The sequence below is a fragment of the Squalius cephalus genome, assembly GCF_949319135.1.
Source record: "Squalius cephalus genome assembly, chromosome: 23".
Classification (NCBI taxonomy): domain Eukaryota; kingdom Metazoa; phylum Chordata; class Actinopteri; order Cypriniformes; family Leuciscidae; genus Squalius; species Squalius cephalus.
In genome coordinates this window covers 21,272,922-21,295,863 of record NC_137144.1, presented here as the reverse complement: position 1 = coordinate 21,295,863, position 22,942 = coordinate 21,272,922, and the positions used below count along the sequence as shown (strand labels likewise).

The following is a 22,942-nucleotide window of genomic DNA, read 5'->3' as shown; positions in this document are numbered from 1 at the left end:
TCAACTACAAAAGATTTGTTACAGAATAGCTGCATATCTCCAGAAAACAAATAATGTCAAGTGTTTTTTTTTGTATCACAGACAACTTATTTTCAGTTTGTATAACTGTTATTTACAAAAGTTGAGTCAACAGGAAAAAGCTTGGGGAAATTAGTACTAAGATTTTTTTTTGTTATACAGCCTTACATTTTTTTACAGTCTGGAGGTGATGCCCTGAGGGTGGATGGAAGTGTAGGCATGATGGGGCTGCCGGACCAATTGTCATCATCCTCATCCTCACTGGACAAAATCACTCGCCTAGAAATTTATAATATACAAGCACAATCAATGAGTTAAAGCATTTTAAAAACAGTTGGTTAAAAACAACTGTTATACATTTTGGAAAAGAGGTGATACCACTATACACAGGGTTCGTACACATTTCCTTGACTGATTTATATACAGTATGACTACACTCTGGATACCAGAGAGACCCTCACATGGATCCTTAACATCTGTTCCAACACCCCATGCCCCCTTCAGGCATGCACACATCAATTTGTATACATCTCTTCCCCCCCCCTTAACATGTGATTATTACTTTTATTAGGCTAATTGATTACATTTAATATTATGTATTGGTTAATCATATATCTGTTGTCCACAATAAGAATCCTTCCCCCTACAGAAAAACAGTCATCGCCACGAGAGAAGGAGATCAGTGTCTGTCCATCATAGTAACGCCTGTATTGTTCCCATGTTGCAATTGAATTAATCATTGGTCCAGAAAAGTGGAGCTGTTTAAGTGGGCTGAAAACTGATGTTTGTCTTTTGGCTTGCCACTTTCTGCTTCTCACTTTCTGCTTCTCATGGATCCTCCTGACGAGTTGTTGGACGGTTTTTTCAGTTTACCAAAAAATGTCTCAAAAGGAAAAGCTGAAACACTATCCAACGGGCTGAATTTTCGTGCATCTAGAGCTAGGTGGATCAATGAATGTTATAGCTGACAAATTCAGTGCCATAAAATGCAGCAAAATCTGTTACAAAGAGTTTCAAAATCTCCTCAGCATAGTCACAATTGTCAGGAGAACATAAGGCAGGACTCAGAAGAATTCTCATAGATACCGATAGAAGTAAAAAGCTTCTGTTCATTCTACTGGGTATATTATTGAGGAGAATAGCCGAAGCTCTGTAGCTTTCCATGTGCTGAGTTCAAACAAGGATCGTGGTTTCCTTGCAAAATTGCTAGGTAAATATTGCCTGATAGAAACCATATATGCTGAAATTACAACAAAAAACTTCATAGACTGCCTGCATTTCAGCAGCCCCTTCAACCAAAGAAATATTAACTTACGCATTGTCCCCAAGCACACAAGGTGCATATATTCTAACACAAAACGGGTAACTAAACCTATACCCAGATCATTTAGGGGGAGGCTGACAGTTGGTGCTGTTGATAGCCTTGCAAATTGCTCATCTGTCCTGAGCTCTGCTGATATTTCAGGATACCTTCCCATTAATGTACTGGCCTTTTTGAATGCACCTCTCACACCCAATAGCCTGTATGGCCTTTGGAGCATTTAAGAAAGGCACGAGCAGGTGCATCACAAATAAATGCATCGGGTAATAGTACCCTGAAATGTATACCATTGTACACAATACCACTCTGAGAAATGGCTTTCATATCTACAATGAATTCTTGTAAATACTCTTGCACATTTGCCGGTTTGGACGCACCTGTGTACACTCCAATTACAAACACACTACACCCTGGAATTTCCTTAATCATACCCAGAATAGGCCACAGACTCATACTGGAGCTACGGAATAAGGGCAATCCATCGATGTTAATTCGAAGTGTGAGAGTATCAGTCACATTTGCTAAATGTCCTAAAGATGTTAGTTTAGCTATGAGAGCATTTTCGATTCCAAAGTGGTAGTAGGACCCCCCAGCCATATTCGCCACATTGCAAGATCTGTCAGTGGACATAAAAGTTGTGCCATCCATTGGGATATCAAGTCCCTTCCTCCTTAGGATTTTAAGAAGTGCAGACAGCGCTGTTTGTGGTATGTTGAATTCTGCAAGCCCACGTAAATCATCATCATTATCTTCCAAGTCAGAACATTCATCTCCATGCAAATCACAGTCACTATCACAACCAGGCATACCACCTGGCACCCAGTTTTCAGAATCCAAATCATCAAATGAGGAAATGTTAAAATCATAAAAAAATCTGAGGAATTTTCATCTTCTAAATCATTTGATGAATTCTCAAAACAGTTCTGATCTTAAGCATCGTAGAAATTGTCCGTGGAATCTTCGCTTTCAGTATGCTTTAACATACATCCAGTGGGTATTCCTTTTCAGAATCATATGCCAACAAATCATAGGCTCTTTTTCAAGGAGATGCAAATGTTCCTCCACTTTCGCTGATATTTTCCTCCTTTTAGTTCTTTCTGAACACACACACACACACACACACACACACACAAAAAAGAGTTCCTTGTTTTTTTGTTTTTTTTATCCTTTATTTCCTTGGCATTCTATGAAAAGAAGTTGATACAATTATAACACATCGAATGCAAACGAATGCATAACACATCAAACGAAAATAGGGAAATTATGATAATATTACTAAATATATTTTACTTTACCAAACAAAACAGTGAGAATCAAGAAGGTAATTATGAGGAATTCATGTTTAGTTTTGTTGATGTTGTACATTTTATGTAGCCTATGCATTATATGCATTAAAGTGTTAGCTATCATGAAATCAGTAACACTTTACAAAAATGTTTCATTAGTTAAATTTATTACCATGAACTAATAATGAACTGCACTTCTACAGCATTTATTAATCTCATTAATATTCATTTAATTTACTAAAACATTATTAAAATCAAAAGTTGAATTTGTTAACATTAGTTAATGCACTGACTGACATAACATGAACAAACAATTAACAGGTTAGGCCTATTATTATTAACAAATACAGTAACAAATGTGTTGCTCATGGTTAGTTCATACATGAATAATAAACAAATGAACCTTATTGTAAAGTGTTACTATGAAATCAAATATATAAATTCCTTACACTTTAGAGTTGGACATGGACTTAAGATTTCATTTCAATGTATTTGCCTTGGATAAAAACGAATGACATTGTCAGACTCAGAATGCGGCTGAAATCGAGTTATACTTTTATTTTAGTTAAGCATAACTCGAATGCTGCCGCAACTTTTACAGTAGCATGGTAGGATAAATGTAACTTTTCCATATTAGCTTAACGTTATCTGCTGCTCGTGTAGTTTGAAGACTCGCGGCGAACTGCTGCGTACATAGAGCTGCAAAGGAAACTCCAAAGGAAATAAAGCACTTAAGAAATTACGCAAAACATTAACAATGGATAATCTGGTAGATTATCAAAATAAAAAAAGCTATAGCAAGGAAGGTAATGAAAGAAGCCATGAAAGAAACTTGGACAATTTTGTTCAGTGAGCAGAGACAAAGATGGCAAGAAATGGACAATAACATTGAGGATATTCTTGGGGAACAAGGAATGCAAAGCGACAGAATTAGACACTGTTTTCCTTAAAGACAGTGATTTAATGAGAATAATAATGAATTAAAAAAATGTTTATTAGCCTATAGATTTAGTTTGGCCCTTAGCCAAACTGCAACACTCTACACACTCCTGTGGAGTAGGCCTAGGTGGCGGTATGCAACAACTGAACGATCCAATCTGCCAAGAAACTAAAAGAAGAAGAAGACATAAGACGGTTGTACAGTTCAGGCGAAGCGCATAAATGAGCCTTATACACGCTCCGATCCACTGATTCGAAACAAAAGATTCATAAAATCCATCACTATAACTTGGTACTTGTGCAGGTACATCTTTTCATCATATTTGAAGACTAAAATCATGCAGTGCAAAGGGACAGAATCGTATGTCCTCGTTTTTTTACTTGCATTTCTATCTGCGTCAGACGGTAAGTTGTTTACATGTTTAAATATTAGCATGATCTCTTTCAAGCAATACATTAAAGATTAATGAAGATTATCGCGTACCATGCCCCTGCAAACATGCCCCTGCGGGGCCCATGCTGGCTTTTTGCGGGCACAGTGGGCTAGGGCCAGCCCATACCAAACCTAAACAGGCCCAGTGTGGGCTTGCCCAGGCGAGGCCCACAGCTTTGGGCTCACCGCGGGCTAACTGTGAGCAGCCCACACTAGCGGGCTACCCACATTAAGCCCATGGTGGCCCATTGTGGGCCAGCCCGTTTGGGCCCAGAGCAGCTTTTGTACCTTTGGGCCCATGCAGGTTTTGTTTAGGTAGCCCACTTTCATTACGTTTTGGCTGCTTTTTAAAATTGAATGTGAAATTCAATAAGACCTTCCATTTATAACTCTGCTCAGCAGGAAGAAAAAGAAAAAATCCATTATTTGCATTGGATTGTGTCTACAAGACAACACATGATCCCTTAAAAACTCTAAGAACAAATCTTACTTTAAAAAGCCTATTATTTTTACTGTATATTATGTTTGTAATGTAATCCAAAATGAACAGTGTACCATGCAATTGGTGGTACAAATCTGGCTGCCACGTAATTTAAAAAAAAAAATCTACCAACCTAGTTAATTTTGAATCCTGCATATCAAGAATAAAACAATAGGCTTTTAATTTATTTGAGAAGGTCAAAAGTTGTTGATGGTAGGCTACAGAGATATGAAGAAGTTATTATGATATCCATCACTCTGGCAGAGTTTGAGTTTAAATTAAATTTTAAAGTTTAAATTAAACTTTTCTCTTCTTTTTGTCTGTTTTTATACAATTTCCCATAGATGTATAGGCCTAATGCCATTTATATCATTCTAATATAGCTAAACATTTTTAACAATAAAAATTACATTAAATTGAAAGAAAAGACAAGTTCACATGACTAATAACACCTCAGTCAAGTCAAATAAATGTTTATTCATTATAGTTGCTTTTCACACCATTGTCTACAACACTCAAAACAACATTGGAGATCATAAGTTTAACTTTAGGGTATACACTCAATTTTAAAATATTTAGAAGGAAAATGTCTGCCGAGATAGAGATTGAGCGCTCTTTGGAGTGCTATTTTTCATGTAATTTTGTTATTAACTTATAAGAATTATTTGTAGAGCATTCAATGCTTTATATATATATATATATAGCATTGAATATATACATTTGTTTACATTAACTAAAAAAAAAAGGTTTTAAGTCGATTATTTCTTTTGCTGTAGTGTGTCAGTAGGAAATATCAGTTTATCAGTTTAATTTCCAAACATTCTTTTTGCCATTAATTGTAATAATCCAGTGAGATTTGTGTATGCACAAGGAATCTGACAACAGCCAGTATGATCTGATCTCACCATCATCAAGTCTGATAACATGAAGAAGAAGAAACCGAAAAAACTGGGAACGTCTCCGAGATGCTTGAAGAAACCTTCCTGCATTTAATAATTAATATAATTTATCTAATGAAATATCTATTTAAGTATCTATTTTTCTATCCTTAACTCGGCATTACAGTTTAAATTACATTAAATAAAAGATTAATACATGCCTGTTAAAAGTATCCAATTCCGCGCATGCTACGTATGTAACATCAACTACGTATTTGATTAATCAACGTCATCGCGCTACAGGCTGCAGTCGTCACTTTCCGCCTTCCTAACGGTTGTTTCTGCCTTGACAGTGGAATTCTCCTGACAGTAGTCTGAGGTGAGTTTTAATTGTAAATTGAGTATTATCTTTAACAGTAAATGTTTGCCATAGTGTGTGTGATCTGCTATTAGTGTTATTGTATTTTCAGTATTGGTTTTTTTGTTAATCCAGACCATATGTTTTTGTCGAACGACAACGAAGTAACGTTAGCAGCTAGGTTGTCAATAAACTAACGTTAGTTAGCTTATATAGGCTAAATATTGTCCTTTCACCCCGTTTACCATATTCTGTATGTTACCACGTCAGATTGTCACAGTAAACTGCTAAAGTCTAAGGAAAAAAAGTTCTTAAGTTATAACTACGTTCGTCTAACGGCTGTGCTCTGAGTACACGAATTTTGAACGTGGACGATTAAAATGGCTCCACGATCTGCTTTTGAAGATGGTAGTATCGTGCTACAGTGCATTCAGTTGGTTATGGGATATGTCTATAGTGAAACATTTGAGAGAAAACTACTCGGTTACTATCGTAACCTCAGTTCCCCATACACAGTGGGGAAACTCATTTTCCTTGATTTACTGTAGCCTATAATGTAAAACGCATTTTTGCTGCGGCACAATGGCGCGGCGGGCGCCACTATGGAAGGCGAACGGGGCCAAAAGCAGTGTTGCCAGATTGGGACGGTGATTTCCAGCCCAAAAGCTCACCAAAACCCGCCTACTACAAGAAAAAACCGCCCAAAATTTGACTGCCAAAATAATATGATATAATTTCATTACCATGTCATTCAAGGTTGATAAGCACAATTTGTATTTCCTTAAAACAAAATAACAATGATAAAATAAAATTAAAAAAAATTCCCCAGGAAAACAGATCAAAACAGAGCAATAATAAAGGAGAATTAGCCAATATGACTAAAATGTCCAGATGGACACTGTCAAAACGGCAATCAAGAAATGAACCGATGACTTTAACCCTCGGAAGTACACATTGCTGAACATAACGCAGAATAGCAGTCAAAACGGATTCATCGTTGATTCAAACCTTTTTCAGCAGCTGTCAGGGTCGAGTATAGTGCAGTCTGGACGGTGTAAAAGTTGCCGATGTCTGGTAAGGTAGTGTGCACATGACCATGGACATATTTCACGTGCCATATTTGATTTCATTTCAAGTCATTCAACTGTGCTCTCCTCTCAGAGTTATAGTCACCATCGAAATCTCCCACCATGTGTACGTTTTTAGAGTTGCTCACTATCTCACTCTTTACTGTGTAGATACAACTTACTGTTTAGTAGGCTAAATCACTTTGGCATTAGCGATCACTGAATACAGCTACAACTTATCGCGCTCAATCGCATCTGCCTGCTGATCGCTGATTGGCTAAAACTGCGTGCTCGTCGGTGATGTCAACACCAACGCCAGCTGACTCTGCATGGGCGTGTGTGTAGGCTACAGTAATGTCATGATGACTGATTTTATGGACTACATGCACACTTTAGTTTAGTTTTTTAACCAATTAGACTTTAAAATGTAGATGTTTGAAAACCGCCGAACTGACCCCAAACCAGCCCAAATTTTGTCCACCCGCCCAAACCCTTTTTTACCCGCACAATCAAATTCAAAACCGCCCAATTGGGCGGGAACCCGCCCAATCTGGCAACACTGGCCAAAAGTCTTTAAACGAAACGCGTGATTTTTGACCGCGTCAACACGCACTGTTTGTCCGCGTTATCGCGGCAATTTTTTACGTGTTTCTTTTGTACGTGTAGACACGCCCATTCTGGTCGTGTTAAAGGAGAACTCCGGTCAATTTTAACATTGAGCTCATTTTATTGTACATTTGGAGTGCTGTCAATACAGAGAACAACTACAAAAATCGGTGTTGCCTACACCGAGTTATTCTATTTTTAAAATTTGCACCCTGTTGACTTCAATGGGGCAAGTACTAAACCTGCTTTTAGGCTCTTAACATCCTTGATGTGTCATTACAAGTGCACAGAAAATGTGAGTGATTCCTTCTGAGTGAACACGAGTGAATCTGACTGCGGTAGATGTAAAAGATATGTATAAAAATGATATTATTTAAGCCAGCGCAAATACCTGTTTACATCCTGTTTTTCGGTTGAAGTCCAAAGTAGTCGATTGCCGAGTTCACGCGCGTGATCATATGTAACTAAACCTATGCGCGTGAACTCGGCAATCGACTACTTTGGACTTCAACCGAAAAACAGGATGTAAACAGGTATTTGCGCTGGCTTAAATAACATCATTTTTATACATATCTTTCACATCTACTGCAGTCAGATCCACTCGTGTTCACTCAGAAGGAATCACTCACATTTTCTGTGCACTTGTAATGACACATCAAGGATGTTAAGAGCCTAAAAGCAGGTTTAGTACTTGCCCTATTGAAGTCAACAGGGTGCAAATTTTAAAAATAGAATAACTCGGTGTAGGCAACACCGATTTTTGTAGTTGTTCTCTGTATTGACAGCACTCCAAATGTACAATAAAATGAGCTCAATGTTAAAATTGACCGGAGTTCTCCTTTAAGGCGGCGACAGTTATACCATGTTAAGACGACCAGTTTGAACGTGTTTCTCAACTCGCACATTATAGCCATGTTCGAACTTGTAATATGTTTTTAAAGCAGACTTACTTTTAGATTTACCCACATTTTAATCATTTATTTTATTGTGGCCTTTTTTTTTTACTGATATCTTAACTGCTAGAGTAAATTAATTAATGTTACATTGTAAATTAAGTAAATGCTATATATTCCATATTATACAATATCATTTATTTATATGGCTTATTAAATGTTTAAGTTATTGGCTTATCATTTTAAAAAATATAGCCTATAACTTACACAGCATAGGCTTTATTTATAACTGAACACACACACACACACACACACACACACAGAGAGAGAGAGAGAAAACTTTATTCACTTTAACATAATAATGTTTTTGTAATTTGGCAAAACCTTTTATCATATTTTTTTCAGAGCTGTTGTGTAAACAAATTAAAATAAAAATCAAATAAGACAGTAGGTTAAACTATGTCCTCAGAACAAGAGTACCCTAGAGCAGTGGTTTTCAAACTGTGGGTCGCGACCCACTTGTGGGTCACATAGTGAGAAAAGGTGGGTCGCACAAAGGCACTTAGCTGCAGCTAAATTTACGTTACGATGAGTGAAACAAAACCAGTCCGATTAATGACCAAACGACTCTTAAGTGAGTTTTAGCGCCCGCCAAAGTGAATTTTTGTCCCGCCAAAGTCTTATTTGATCGGTGAGTAATGTAGATGAACTGCTGCGCTTGTGACAGAGTCACAGTGCATGTTTAACTGAAAGAACGTCGAGCAGAGAGAGAGAGACTCGGTCGCGCGCGCGCTCTCTTTCTCACTTCGGAGCCAGGCGAAAGTGTAAACAAGACTTCACCGTCTCCAAACTAAGCGCTGTCTTGCTCTCTCTCCCTCGCACATATTAATCAAAATAAATCGACACGGTGGTAAAAGGTCGGAAGACCAAAGTTTCATGTGGAGCATTCGGAGATTTTTTTTCCTTAATTACCGCTGGGTGTGAATTGTGCTAAATAAGTTGCCTTATCTTCTCTGAAAAGCGTTCCGGACATTCAGCTGACATAAAACAACACTTTAATTAAACGAAAAAAACTATCCAGTGATGAAATGTTTTCTGTGTTGACACAAATCTTGGATGTCCATGTCCTAACTGCTGGGATAATCACACAAACGCGCACACGTCCAATTCGCGAACTAATGACTCATTTGAACGATTCATTTTAATGAATGGTTTTAAACAACTGATCTTTCCAACAGTGAACTCAGGAGACGTCTGAATCGGTGTATAATCAGTAACACTTTACAATAAGGTTCTATTTATTACATAAATTATATAAAAAGTACAGTTTGCTTACTCAAGCTTAGGCTTTAAAATAAATAAAACCACTTGTTTTTTTTTGTTTTTTTTAAAAGCATATGACTACATTTTTCCACACAGTGCTATCAAGAATCGATAAGAGAATCGTTAAAGAATAGGATCGATAATCAGAATCGTCAGTGGCATTATTATTATTGATAAAATCTTATCATTTCCCATCCTTATGTGAAGACGGTAAAATTATAATCAAACATTAAAGAACATTCATGTTTTTTTTTATTTATTTTTTTTAATGTTTTTTTAAGAGTTAAAAGTTTAAAATATTTTGCTAACATGAGGTCTTGTCACTGTCAGTCTTTTTACATCAGTGCAAAACTAGGGTATAAAGATTAAGACCATCAGCATGCATTGATTAATCCCATGGCATGTAGCAAAAACTATTTTTTTAAAAAAATGTGCAACCAAATCATGGTGCGACCAACTGAGAAAGTTGGTAGCACCAGTGCAAGTGGGTCTTGAGATTGATTATACTTGTCTAGGTGGGTCCTCGAATGAAAAAGTTTGGGAACCCCTGCCCTAGAGTGTCTGTTTTTATCGATAACAGCCAATAACCAACTGGATAGAAACAAACTTCTTAAAATTAATTTTCACTTTGTGAATCACAAGTGGTGATAAATGTTTTTAAAGTCTATAAACTGTATTTTAAACACAAATTGAGACAGGGGCGACGCCAGAGAATTTTTAACGCATGTGCTGAGATCATTGACAGGGGAGCTATATATATATATATATATATATATATATATATATATATATAGCCTACTATTAATAAATGAGAAAAACTTGGCCACTAAATATTTAATATTCAATTATTTTAATGATCACAATTAAAGTTTTAATTTTATTAAATTGAACAAGCGCAACATTCAGCATTCAATCAAATATTCTAAAAGATGTATTAATAATAATGTTATTTCAACATAATAGCCTATCTCGTTATTTCGACATATGTGTGCGTGGTGCAACAAGCAAGATGTGCATTTGTAAATCCGGTGACGCGTGTATTGATTTTTATTAATAAACTAGTGTTTTCTGTCAGTGTCGACTGCAAAGATGAAGTTGACGATCGCCATATTCGTAGTGAACGCGCCTAGAGAGAAATGCACATAATGGATTACATAATCAGAGAGTAGCCTAGCCTTTTTCTGTTTGTTTTGAATTATTTCGTTTAAAGACATTTCAAGCTTTGTGTATTTGATGTATTTCTCATGTCTGTGTGAGGCATACACTGAGTTTCGTTAAGTTAGGATGAGATGCGCTCCAGTTCACGTGCAATGCAAGTGACCGCGCGGGTGCCTCCATGATTAGCCTATATTGTCTGTTATATAATATTTGCTTCCTTAAATCCAGGCAATTGGTTGATGATAAATTGATTAAAATTAAGATACAGTTTATACAAAACGAAATTCACTTTAAAGAAAGACTTTCAATCAACCACTCCATGTCTCTCGATATATTGTGCATCCTATCTTACTCATGCTGTTCACTTTTCATAAATCAACATTAGGGATGGGACGGTATGAAAATTTAATATCACGATAATAGTGACCAAAATTATCGCGATTATCAATATTATCACGGTTTTGTTAAAACAAGATGAAAGTGTTCAAAAAGAGTTGATGCTCACACTTTAAGGCCCTTTCACACCAGATGCGTAACGAAAAAGCGAATAGTTCGTGTGCGAATAGTTCGCGTCAAAACCCATCACATGAGCTGCGTAAACACGGTCATCTGTATCTTTGACGATTAGCTTTCTATCTCAAATGTAGTTTAGCCTTCTAGCCAACACAGCACAACGACGAAAACTATCACACAACATACTCACAGTCGCGATAACCGAGTTGGTTGGCAATGCTACGCCACACAATCATTGTCCTTGTAGTATGCGATTGGCTGAAGGCTTTTCTGTCGCCGCAAAAGTAAAAAAAAAATCGACATCGAAGCGGAAAAAATAAAAGTCGTTTTTTCGCCGCAGCACATTCGCGTTCGGTGTGGAAGCGCTCATTACACAAACAGCTGATCAAAAAATAAAACCATCGCGCGAATTATTCGTGCGTCAAAATCGCGTCCAGTGTGAAAGGACCTTTAGACATTTCAACAAGTTTTATATTTGAAAATCAACAAACAACAAATAAAACAAGCAGCTCTATGCACTTTTTAAAGCAAGATTCTATTATGTGGTATTTCCTTCCTTATAATGACGGTCGTCAATAGCAACGCATTATAACACCGCGCACATCCATTGTAACAGCCACCTAGTGTTAAGTAGTGTTCATGACATGAATGTGGATGTGCCTTTAAGATAACTTCTTCTATGGCGTACGTTATTGTATGCATGCTGTTGTTATGTGTGCGCGCACGCACAGTGAGAGTGAGATTGATCACGCAAAGAGGAAGATGACTGCTCTACTGCTGACCGCTGTTTTATTATAATGTGTTTACTTCCACTTTGATTTGTAGCGTGTTTTAAGAGTGTTTTCTTTTCCCTTTTAACATTCGATCTTCAACATGTATGTGAAGAGTGTGCTTAACTGAGAGAAAACATCTATAAAAGTCTCGTGGAACTACCAGTTCATTTGCACTGTCATGTATTCTTCATCTGGGCAGACGTTACAACATGCATGCAATCTCACAATGGACGCGCTCTCTCGTTTCATTCAAATACAACTTGCCGTCTTGCGTCTCCGTTTTTAATTGTATTGAAAATTAATAAATCAGAGTTGATTTATTGTTTACAGAGTTTGATAATATTGTTGTGATCATCTTGTCTGAACGATTGTTTTGTACGCCGTACATGATTTATAAAAAGGTAAGAAAACCTTAATCTCAATTCAATGTCCCCGTAATTATGTGGTAAAAAAAAAAAAAAAAATCGGTGTAATAAGTGTATAATGAATATAAATTATTATCCCTTAAATGTCACTCTTAATAGTCTAGTTTGAACTTGTTCGTTCGTCTTTGGCTAAGCCACTTGCTGCCAACTTTTCTTTGCGGAAGCCTCACGTTTATTGATATAAAATAGTTCAACTTAAAACAACATTTCATGCCCAATTATTTCCCAGACGTAGTTTTGGTATTGAGGTCAAAGTTAACTTGCCTTGCGTTCGCTACAACAGTCGGTGATGGTCACACAAGACGACTCGGCAGATCTGAAGTTATTGCAGCGACTTTTTCTTGTGCATGTTCTGCTGACAGGCTGACCATCCTCGATTAAGTTTCCCTCAGGACTCTTGTTAAAGCCAAAATATGACCACACCTCAGAATTGGTTATTTTAAAAGGCTGAAAAATCTCCCGAGCACGGTCACTGCCTTCCGCAATTCCTTCTTGAATAAAAAAAATAACATTGCGCCTGCGCCTGCGTCAGACTGTTGCTCGCTGAACAGGATCTAAAATCGCGATAATCAAACACGGTTTTAATGATAATTAATTTTTAAACGATATTACTAACCGTCAGTACATTTTAACGTGGTTTATCGTGAAACCGGTAATCATCCCATCCCTAATCAACATAAATGGAAACAAAATATGAATGGAGACATGTTCTGCTATGACTATGAGTTTGTTTGTTTGTGCTGTTCTGTCTCTGTGTGTTTTACAGTAAACATCGTCTTGGATGCTGCAGGCTGATGAGTGCTATAATGAAATTAGTACATTATATTTAATATATATTTAAAATATGTAATATGTAAAATATGCTCGACATTTACGCGTGTCCGGGCCAAGTGGATTTTTTTGAAGGGGCAAGTGAAAGAGAATTTTACTTGCCCGACCGGACAAATAGCCTGACAAAAAATTACTATTCTGCATTCATTTAGTGTAAGTGGCGACTGATAGTGAATACAATAGCCTAATATAGCCTATAGGCTTCTGACTATAACAAGTTTCTGCGCGCCTAATTTGGAAACAAATGAAACATTCAAAATGTGTTTTTATATTTATAACATATGATAAAGTTACAGTTCAATAAACAAGTAATTAATATTAAGTCAGTTGAATGTTAGACACAATATTTGTTCTATTTCAGCAGTGAAAATAGTTCCACAGCATATCTCAAAGGAAAACTCAACCGTGTTTCATTACCTAATGATTCAGTGTTTTGAACGAATCAGTTGAGTCAAAGATTCAATGAATTCCTATTAATTTACAACTGCCTCATCCCTGAATGAATCAGCCGTTTGAATGAATCGTTTGAATAAATGACTCACTCACTAAGACGATCGGCTGCCGCCTCCTACTGGCGGTTTATAAATATTATTTCTTTCTATGTACAAATAATATTTCTTATTTGTATATTCAAAAAATATTTTAAATAATCTCATTAGACTACATTATTTAATGCAGTTTAATTTGATTGGTAACAGCCCTTTAGCATCTTATTATTCTAATGAAAGATGAAGCATAGGCCTATATTTAAAACGATTAGGGAAAATGCCCTTTATAAAGATTAAAATATCATAAATATGCCAATTTATATGTTAAAGCTGACTGAACAGTGATGAGAATACTGATTTTTAATATTATATTACGTAATTATATTTACAACACACAAAACATTTTTTTTTTTTTTTTCCTGTTCAAACAAATGTTTTTTACTCGGACAAGTGAATGACCGACCGAAGGACAAATGAAAAGGCTTAATGTTGAGCCCTGGTATATATATTTTTATTATTATTCATTTATTTACCCATAAACCTGTCTTTAGGAAGCCATAAGTTACAGTGGCAAGAATAACTTTGTGAAACATTTGGGGGTGGTGGACGGGGTTTAAATTAAGACGGGTATGCCTTAATCTAGTTAAACGTGCATTTCTTTTCTTTTATTCCACAGCTGATGTGTGCAGTTTTTTATTGCTTACATTCAAATAATTTTCTCTTGTTTTGTTTTTTAATTGCAGTCCTTTTCTTCTGCCATTCATGCTTATCAGCGCTGTGCAATCTTAAGCTTTTCTTAGTTCAGCTGCACACAGTCTGAAAAGTTTTTTTGACAGTTTGCTAAAATAAAAGAGCCATTCTAAGAGCCATCGTTTAAGCTGTTGACTTTTCTACCTTGAGAAAGAACGTTAAACGAACAACTTAAAAGGGCATGACAAATCATGACGTAAGACTGACATCACTCACAACGTACCAATGCATCATCCCACATGAACAAATATAACGTCTGATGTTTGCATACGTATACCATTACGACATCCTTCATGAATAAACATGACATCTGATGTTTGTATACATATACCAACGTACCTTCGCGTCACATATGCAAATATAGTCTCAAATACAGCAATTTCATTGGCTGCTGTGCGTGTTGTCGCGTTAACACGGACAAAAGGTGTTTTTGACGCGGTCAAAAATCACGCGTTTCGTTTAAAGACTTTTGACCCCGATGGCCTGCTATCCGCCAAGGAGGCGCGGCCTTGGCCTATATTAGTCCCCGAAAAACGACATTTTAGCAGAAAACATTTGAGAGAAAACTGGATGCGTGGCTGTATAGAGCAGCATACAGGTCTTAAAATGACAGCATCCTAATATTAAACATACTGCCGCTTGTCCTTAAAGGGATAGTTCACCCAAAAATGTCAAATGTCATTATTTACTCACTGTGATGTTGTTTCAAACCTGTATTAATTTCTTTATTGTGCAGAACACAAAATAAGATATTTTGAAGAATGTGGGTAACCAAACAGTTGCTGGTCCCCATTGACTTCCAATGTAGAAAAAACATATACTAGTCACTGTGGACCAGCAACTGTCTGGTTACCCACATTCTTCAAAATAACTTTTTTCAACAGAAGAAAATCATTAGGGTTTAAAACAATTTGAGAGTAAATGATAACAGATTTTTTGGGGTAACCATTAACTATCCCTAATATAACCAAACTATAAGAACTTTAACACAGTAGCTTTATTAAGAATCTATGTATAATTTATACAGTGAAGTCTAGTGTTTTGTTATTAGGGGTGTAACGGTACACAAAAATCACGGTTCGGTACGTACCTCGGTTTTAAAGTCACGGTTCGGTTCATTTTCGGTACAGTAAGGGAAAGAAATGCAAACATTAAACTGCAGGTTGTTTATTACTATAAACTTTTTTTAACAAGTTGTTTACACTTTTTTAAACACTTTTTAATAAAATATAATAAAATAGATATAAAATAAAAAAAGAATAAGAAATAAAATACTGCTGCAAAGTTCTCCACTAAATAAAATACTCTCAGTCTCAAACCAATATCACATAATAAAATATAATGAAAAATATAAATAAATAACTATGATTACAGTGCAGGAACAGAAAATAGCCCTATATTAAAATAATATTAAACAAATATATTAATGTATTATTATTTTTCAATAATCAATCAACAATCAATTTACGATTTTTTTTCCACTTTTTTAATAATTATCAAAATAAAATGTAGTCCAAAGCTATAGTACAAAGCTATTATTACCAGAGCATGTGATCAGAGCAGGTCATTTTACCATTGTTGCCAGCATAACTATACCAGCTCAGCAAACAGAAATCTAAGTTACTACTGAGAAATTTCACCTTATTTGAGCGGACTTTGCTTTTCCAGTGCGTGATCGGTACATGATTGGAGTGTTTGGGCCGTTAACGACAGAGCAGAACGCGCAGCGCAAACACGGACTCGAACATTGAGCAGAGAGCGCAGCGGGCCGACACACACACACACACACACACACACACAGACTTCCGCCACTTAATATGTTCGTGTGGAAACACGGAAATGTACCTATGTTCCGCACACAAAATATTGCATTCAGTCATTCGGTACACACGTGCACCGAACCGAAAGCCCTGTACCGAAACGGTTCGGTACGAATACACGTACCGTTACACCCCTATTTGTTATATTTGTTAATTTAATTTTGTACTTGAATGCTACTGTTAAATACACCTAAGTTAGCTGAAAAAAATAAAGCACTGTTGATTTAATTTGATTTCACCCTCCTCCAGCGAGCCACCTTGCACCAGCGAGCCACCCTCCACCAGCAAGCCACCCTCCTCCAGCGAGCCACCCTCCACCAGCGAGCCACCCTCCACCAGCGGAGCCACCCTCCACCAGCGAGCCACCCTCCACCAGCGAGCCACCCTCCTCCAGCGAGCCACCCTCCACCAGCGAGCAACCCTCCATTAATAAATTGTTACTTTTTTTGTATGTTTTACTCACATCAGGTGCACAGTGGTTAAAGACTCCATGTGTGTCAGAGAATATACTGCAGTGCACACTACACTACACACTACAGAAGACAGCTGTCTATACCCTCACCAGTCAGCACTTACACTGCAGTACACACTACAGTGTTCAACACCTGTTATAGATGATGTGTAAACGCATGAATAAATCATTTACAACACTCTCTGCATCCCCTAATCTAAAGTGTACACTATTCATCACTTGGAAAATGTGTTACACATCATTCGTAGATAAGATTCGTTGATCTTATGCCTTATTGAGTCTTGAAGTGGTAATCTATGAATGATGTGTAACACATTTACAAGTGATGAATAGTTTACACTTTAGAATAGGGGATGCAGAAAGTGTTTGTAAATGATTTATTCATGCATTTACACATTGTGTTGAACACTTACTTACCTGTTACAAATGATCTGTACGTGTATACAAGGCATTTACAACACTTTCTGCACCCTCTAATTGCTACATACAAAAAAACCCCATAATTTATTAAACATTTATGAAACGCATATTCATGTTTTGTAAATGATTAGTTAATCATTAAAGGGGGGGGGTGAAATGCTATTTCATGCATACTGAGTTTTTTACACTGTTAAAGAGTTGGATTCCCATGCTAAACATGGACAAAATTTCAAAAATGAAATTGTACGTTTGAAGGAGTATTTCTGTTCCAAAAATGCTCCTTCCGGTTTGTCACAAGTTTCGGAAAGTTTTTTTCGAGTATGGTTATGTGTGACGTCAGATGTAACGGAATTTCCTTATACGGGTCCTAAGGGCACTTCTGCGCGGGCGCGCGCACACTCGTAGACCAGAGAGAGAAGAGAGCGAAAGCAGTACGCCCATCAAAGCGCTGTGCTCGGCTTTAGGGAAGTCAGCGTCACCAAAGAAGTGGGTTTTTGGTTGCCAGGGCAAGACAACCCTGCTCAGATTCCCAAAGACCCCAGCGCTAAGGGACCAGTGGATGGAGTTTGTTTTTCCAGAGCATCAACGGAGGTTGTGCAAGACTGTTTGTTCCCTGCATTTCGACGATGATTGTTTTATAAACAAAGCCCAGATCGACGGATTTGCAGATTGTCTAATGCTTAAAGATCGAGCAGTCACAATGATAAAGGTTCGCGGTCGTGCGTTGGAACCGGGCGGTGAGTAAAACTGTTGAACAAATGTCTCTGTGTGGTGTTGTTAGCTCGGCGCATTAGCACAGCTTTAGCTCCGCCCACAGCTTTAGCTTTTTTTCCGGAAAGACTCGGTACAGCCTATCTTTCTTTTATAAATATAATAAAACTAAAGACTTTTTGGAGATATGAAGGATGCAATACTACTCTATAGGTACTCAAGATTAACAGGAGATTGAGTGAAAATGAGCATTTCACCCCCCCTTTAACGAATCAAATGTAAATGACTTATAACTGAATCTACAAAACATACTTAACATATCACTTTTTAATCATTTATGAACGCATAGTCATGTTTCGTAAATAATTAGTTAATCATTTACTAATCACTTGTAAATGACTTGTAAATAATTAGTTAATCATTTAAGGTTGTCTAAGCGATGTGAGGCCAAAACATTTTTTGTCACATACAGCAAACATCTCCTCACTATCCGCTAGCTGCCTGTCCCCTGAACACACTGTAAAAAAACGCGGTCTCTGTAGAAACCACAGGCTCCACAAACGGCAACAAAAACAAACTGTGCTCACCCGCACCACGAAACATAACAAACAGAGCTCCAGCCAATCACCGACAAGAAGTGTTGGAGGGTGGGGTTTGCGCGTTTGCGGGGTTAGTGCGCGTGCACATGAGGTGGGTGTGTGGAGGAGAGAGATGAAGAGGGAAGTTTGAATTATGGCCGACACACGACCAAAGAGACGACGTTCCGATGAACAGAACAACTTGCAAGAGGGACAAGGATAAGGAACGTGCGAAGTCCCGAATTTACATCGGAAAAACCTTTGAAATGTGGCGAGACCTCCGCCGGCAGAAGGGATTAGCTACTATCCGACATTCAGTTGCTCTGTTTTTGCAGAACAGGTAAATCCACTTTTCTTTCTAAACTGACGGTCATGTTCGCCAAACCAACACAAGGATGTAATTAGCTAGATTTATGCTGTCAGCGTTAACTTTGGTGAATACAACATGTATGTTTCTAGCAGCGATCAATCTCTATTGTAAATGATCAAGCAAATTCACAGTAGGGCGACAATTTGTGTAAGTTAAGGGTTGTTTTCATCCACGGTTTGTCGTGAATTTGAATGTTCATTTATAGGCTATTGACAACTTTGACTAAATTGGTTTACAACGCCGCCGTTGTTTATGCTCACTGGGAAACGCGAAGCTAACGTTATCTTGCTATCATTGCGTCCTTGTATGGGAGCTATTTATAACCTCAGGTGGCAAAACGATTTTAAGATAATTTTTCTCTTTTTCTGCATTCTGTTCTGCAATATATAAAAGCATTTATCTAACTTGGCGACATTACACATTGAATGAAGTATCAGTAAAACTTAACTTTGTAGTGACTATTTTGACTTTCCTTTATGCCGGAAGGGAGGGGAGGAGGGAGGAGACGGGATGAGGAGGAGGGAGGGTCTAGCCAGCCTCCGTTTTGTTTGACAACAATTCGAATGTCAACAAGAAGAAACGTCTCCCGGGATCGCTTAGACAACCTTTTACTAATCACTTGTAAATGACTTGTAATGGAATTTACAAAACATACATAAAATGTTAGTATATCACTTGCTAATCATTTATGAATGTTTTGTAAATGATTAGTTCATCATTAACTAACCACTTATACATGACTTACAACTGAACGTTATTATAAAGTGTTACCAGTATTTTTTGTTTGTTTGAATTATTTTATATTTGTATAGAGATTTTTTTAGTCCCTTTCAGAGTGTTAAATTACTAGCTTTATTAACCTGTATTAACCTGAATTGAATGTTTTATATTTTGTAATTAATAAATACATTGATTTGAAATCCCTTTGACTACTGTACATTTTTTGACAATACAGACATTAGTTATGTGGTGACTGCATCCATTTCAGATGTATAGAATAAGTTATAGTAGCTGAAAAGTATTTAAAGTGAAACAGATTTATTGTTGTAGATTAATAGTGCGGGCCCTGTGTGGGCTTAGTGAGGGCTGCCCGTGCAGGGCCAGCGCTAAGGGGCCAACGTTTTGCCAATGAGCAAATTATCATGGGCCCTGGGGGCCCTTAGGCTAGCCCTAAGTGGGCCCGTAAAGGGCCAGTGCTGGCTTATTTGCAGCTAACGTTACCTCCCTGGCCTTAGCGGGGCACACCCTAAAACGCGGGGCTAAGTTGGGGGTGCAAAACGCATGCAAGAGCACCCTCAGTTGATAGGGTACTGCAGTAAACAATCAATGTTCAGAAATGATTATTTCATGAACTGTGAAGCATTCTGGCTCGTCTATTTTTTTCTGTTCCTTGAGAGCTGTGTGTGGATGGATGGGAGGGTAGTGTTTGTGTTGTGTTCAGCCAAAGCTACTAGAAGACAATCCTGCCACCTTTAGCCAAAAAAAAAAAAAAAACTGACCCGTTAATGGCAATGCTAAGACTCTCGGTCTCGGCAGTGTCGGTACGCAGGGAAGGAGACCGCAGAGGCCGTTTTTAAACGTCAATGAAGAAAAGGCTTTTGCGAGAAAAAAAATAGCTTCTCATTTAATGAATCGACTGCCTGTCCAATAATCTTCAACATTTACCCTAAACAATGCTTTTGTTGGGAACAATATTTAGATTTTACTACGATATAAAGTTATTTTAGAGAAGGTAATGTCGCGACAGGTAGGACTCATCTACGGTCTCGTTTACATTGCAGGCCTTGATGCCCAATTCTGATTAGTTGCCTATATTTTTTTCGACCGTCCGTTTACACATTCTTTTAATTGTTGTGACCTAGGGCTAGGCTATATCCAATTAATGTGTTTACTCTTGCCATACTATCTGAAACATCGTGCATGCTTAAAGGGGGTTCTTGTGGTGTTTGGTGTTTTAAGCCCCCAACGGCGCCTTCCAGGCAGCGAGGGGATGGGTAGGTTTAAGGTTGAGGGTAGGGTTAGCTGCCTCTAAGGATCGGGGCCATAAGACACCATCGAGCTGTTCTTGCACAGATGGACAAACGTGAAAATATGCTTGATGCTAGCTTTGCGAAATAGCCTATGCTAAGTTCGCCGAACATCACCATGATTTTGAGGCGGAGGAGGAAATGCCATCATTATTGCGAATATACTTCAGTTATTGTGTACGAAAGAGTTCTCCGGACTGGTGTGGGAACAAATTGCGCGTCGGGGTTTGCCTCAGAAAATTTGATCTGCCTGTTTACATGACAGTCGCATTGGCACATATCTGATTTGTTCTGATTTATTTCCACATATGAATGAGGCCTGAAACCGATCTCGAAATATCCGAATGCATGTTTTTTTCCACCTGTTTACATCCGATCTGTCACATATGAGCAAAAAAATCGGAATTGGGTCACATTTCACTGACAGTGTAAACGAGGCCTACGGTATTACCTAGTATTTAATAGTAATATTGAGTGATATTGTATAATGTCTAAAGAAAGTAAAAAAAAATACTGATGTTTTCTTTGGCTTTCAGGTTTTACCAGGTATGATAAGACTTGAATTGCAATGACTTTATCTGCATGTATGCATATTACGCTGATATCATGCAGTTTAATGAATAGAAAATGAATAATTTAATTATAAACATTGTGTGTTGTTTAATTAAAATAAAACATAAAGTGTTCTTTCGCTGCCAGGTTAATATTGCACTTTAATGATATATGTGTGCCTAATGATGATGATATAACGCTTTTTAATGAATGAATGATGGTAAAAAAAAAATACATACAATTTTAATGAATGAAATATGTATTAAATTGTGTAATCTTAAAGGGACATTGTGTAAGAATTTCTCCCATCTAGTGGTGAAAATGTATTTTGCATTCAAACAAATAGTGCTCTCCAGCGCCTCGCTTTTTCAAATGCGTGTTGCATCTACGGTAGCCCTTATGTACCAACAAGCTATGACAGGTAATAGCACTTCATCACGTTTTCCTTCGGGTGAACAGGTTTGTTATTTCAAACAAACTGCAACTTGACACAATGAACAAACGAATGTTAGCCTACAGTATGAATTACTGACTGTGAAAAACATGAACTATGGTAATTGGTAGTAATGCCTCCTTTATTCGTTATATTTTGGTATATTATATAATAAAGTACACAACCCAGCAATGAAAAAAAGCTTGTAATTAAGAACGTAACAATGACTTGCCTGTCGAGAAGAAAGCAGGCAACTTCAGCGTCTCTTTTGAAAGCTTTCTCCTGCATTAGCTCTTTCCACCTGGAAAAGGCTATCCCGATATTTGTTTTTTGTAATCTCTGGTCACGTTTCCTTTTACGGTCTATTTTGGACTTTTTCGACGACGAGGACTCCTTATCCTGTGGACTCCTCCATTATAAATAACCGTACAGTGCAGCCTTTTAAACTTGCCGGGGCAGTGACAAGCGCCTCTCACTGCTCTGCTCCTCCGTTTCTGCTGGTTTCAGTCACGTGACGCTGGCTCTGAACGAAAACGCGCTGTGGAAACGCGTTGGCCTAGTACTTTTTGTCCCTCTCTGCTATTATAGTTTTTCAAGATGGCGGAACTACATGGAAGCCTCCGTGGACCTACCCGTCCCATGCATAGACATCATATAGATATCTATAGTCCCATGTATATAAAGATAATAAATTCTTCGTTTACGAGGATAAGTCAGATAATTAGCAGAGGTATTTGTACACCATTGAGGACATATTTATGAATAAAAATATTCATTTTAGATAATAAAATACCTATAAAGCTACACATTGTCCCTTTAAATGTATTTTTTTTTGCGCCCTGCAGTGACTAGTAGGCTACTTTGCAGCTAGAGATATTTACACTTTTATTCTGCAGTAACGCACATTCCACAAACAATGCAGTCCTACTGTACTTTTACTAGCGATATATAGCACACCAAATATAGCACATTTATTCACAACACCAACACGCTCATAATCCACAAGAAACTGATTAAA

At 37.4% G+C, this 22,942-nt stretch overlaps 1 protein-coding gene across 3 annotated transcripts in view; it reads left to right on the top strand.

Annotated features, from left to right (window-relative positions):
• The first annotated feature begins 3,729 nt into the window (after nt 1-3,729).
• LOC307151010 (major histocompatibility complex class I-related gene protein-like) overlaps nt 3,730-22,942 on the top strand; it is a 64,175-nt gene continuing 44,962 nt past the window's right edge. For 2 of the 3 annotated variants that reach the window (XM_079858742.1, XM_079858741.1), the window contains exon 1: nt 3,730-3,969. In XM_079858742.1, coding sequence (XP_079714868.1) covers nt 3,903-3,969 — 67 coding nt within the window. In that variant the 5' untranslated portion in view covers nt 3,730-3,902. The remainder of the gene's footprint in view (nt 3,970-22,942) is intronic. The other variant, XM_079858743.1, reaches the window with a different exon arrangement.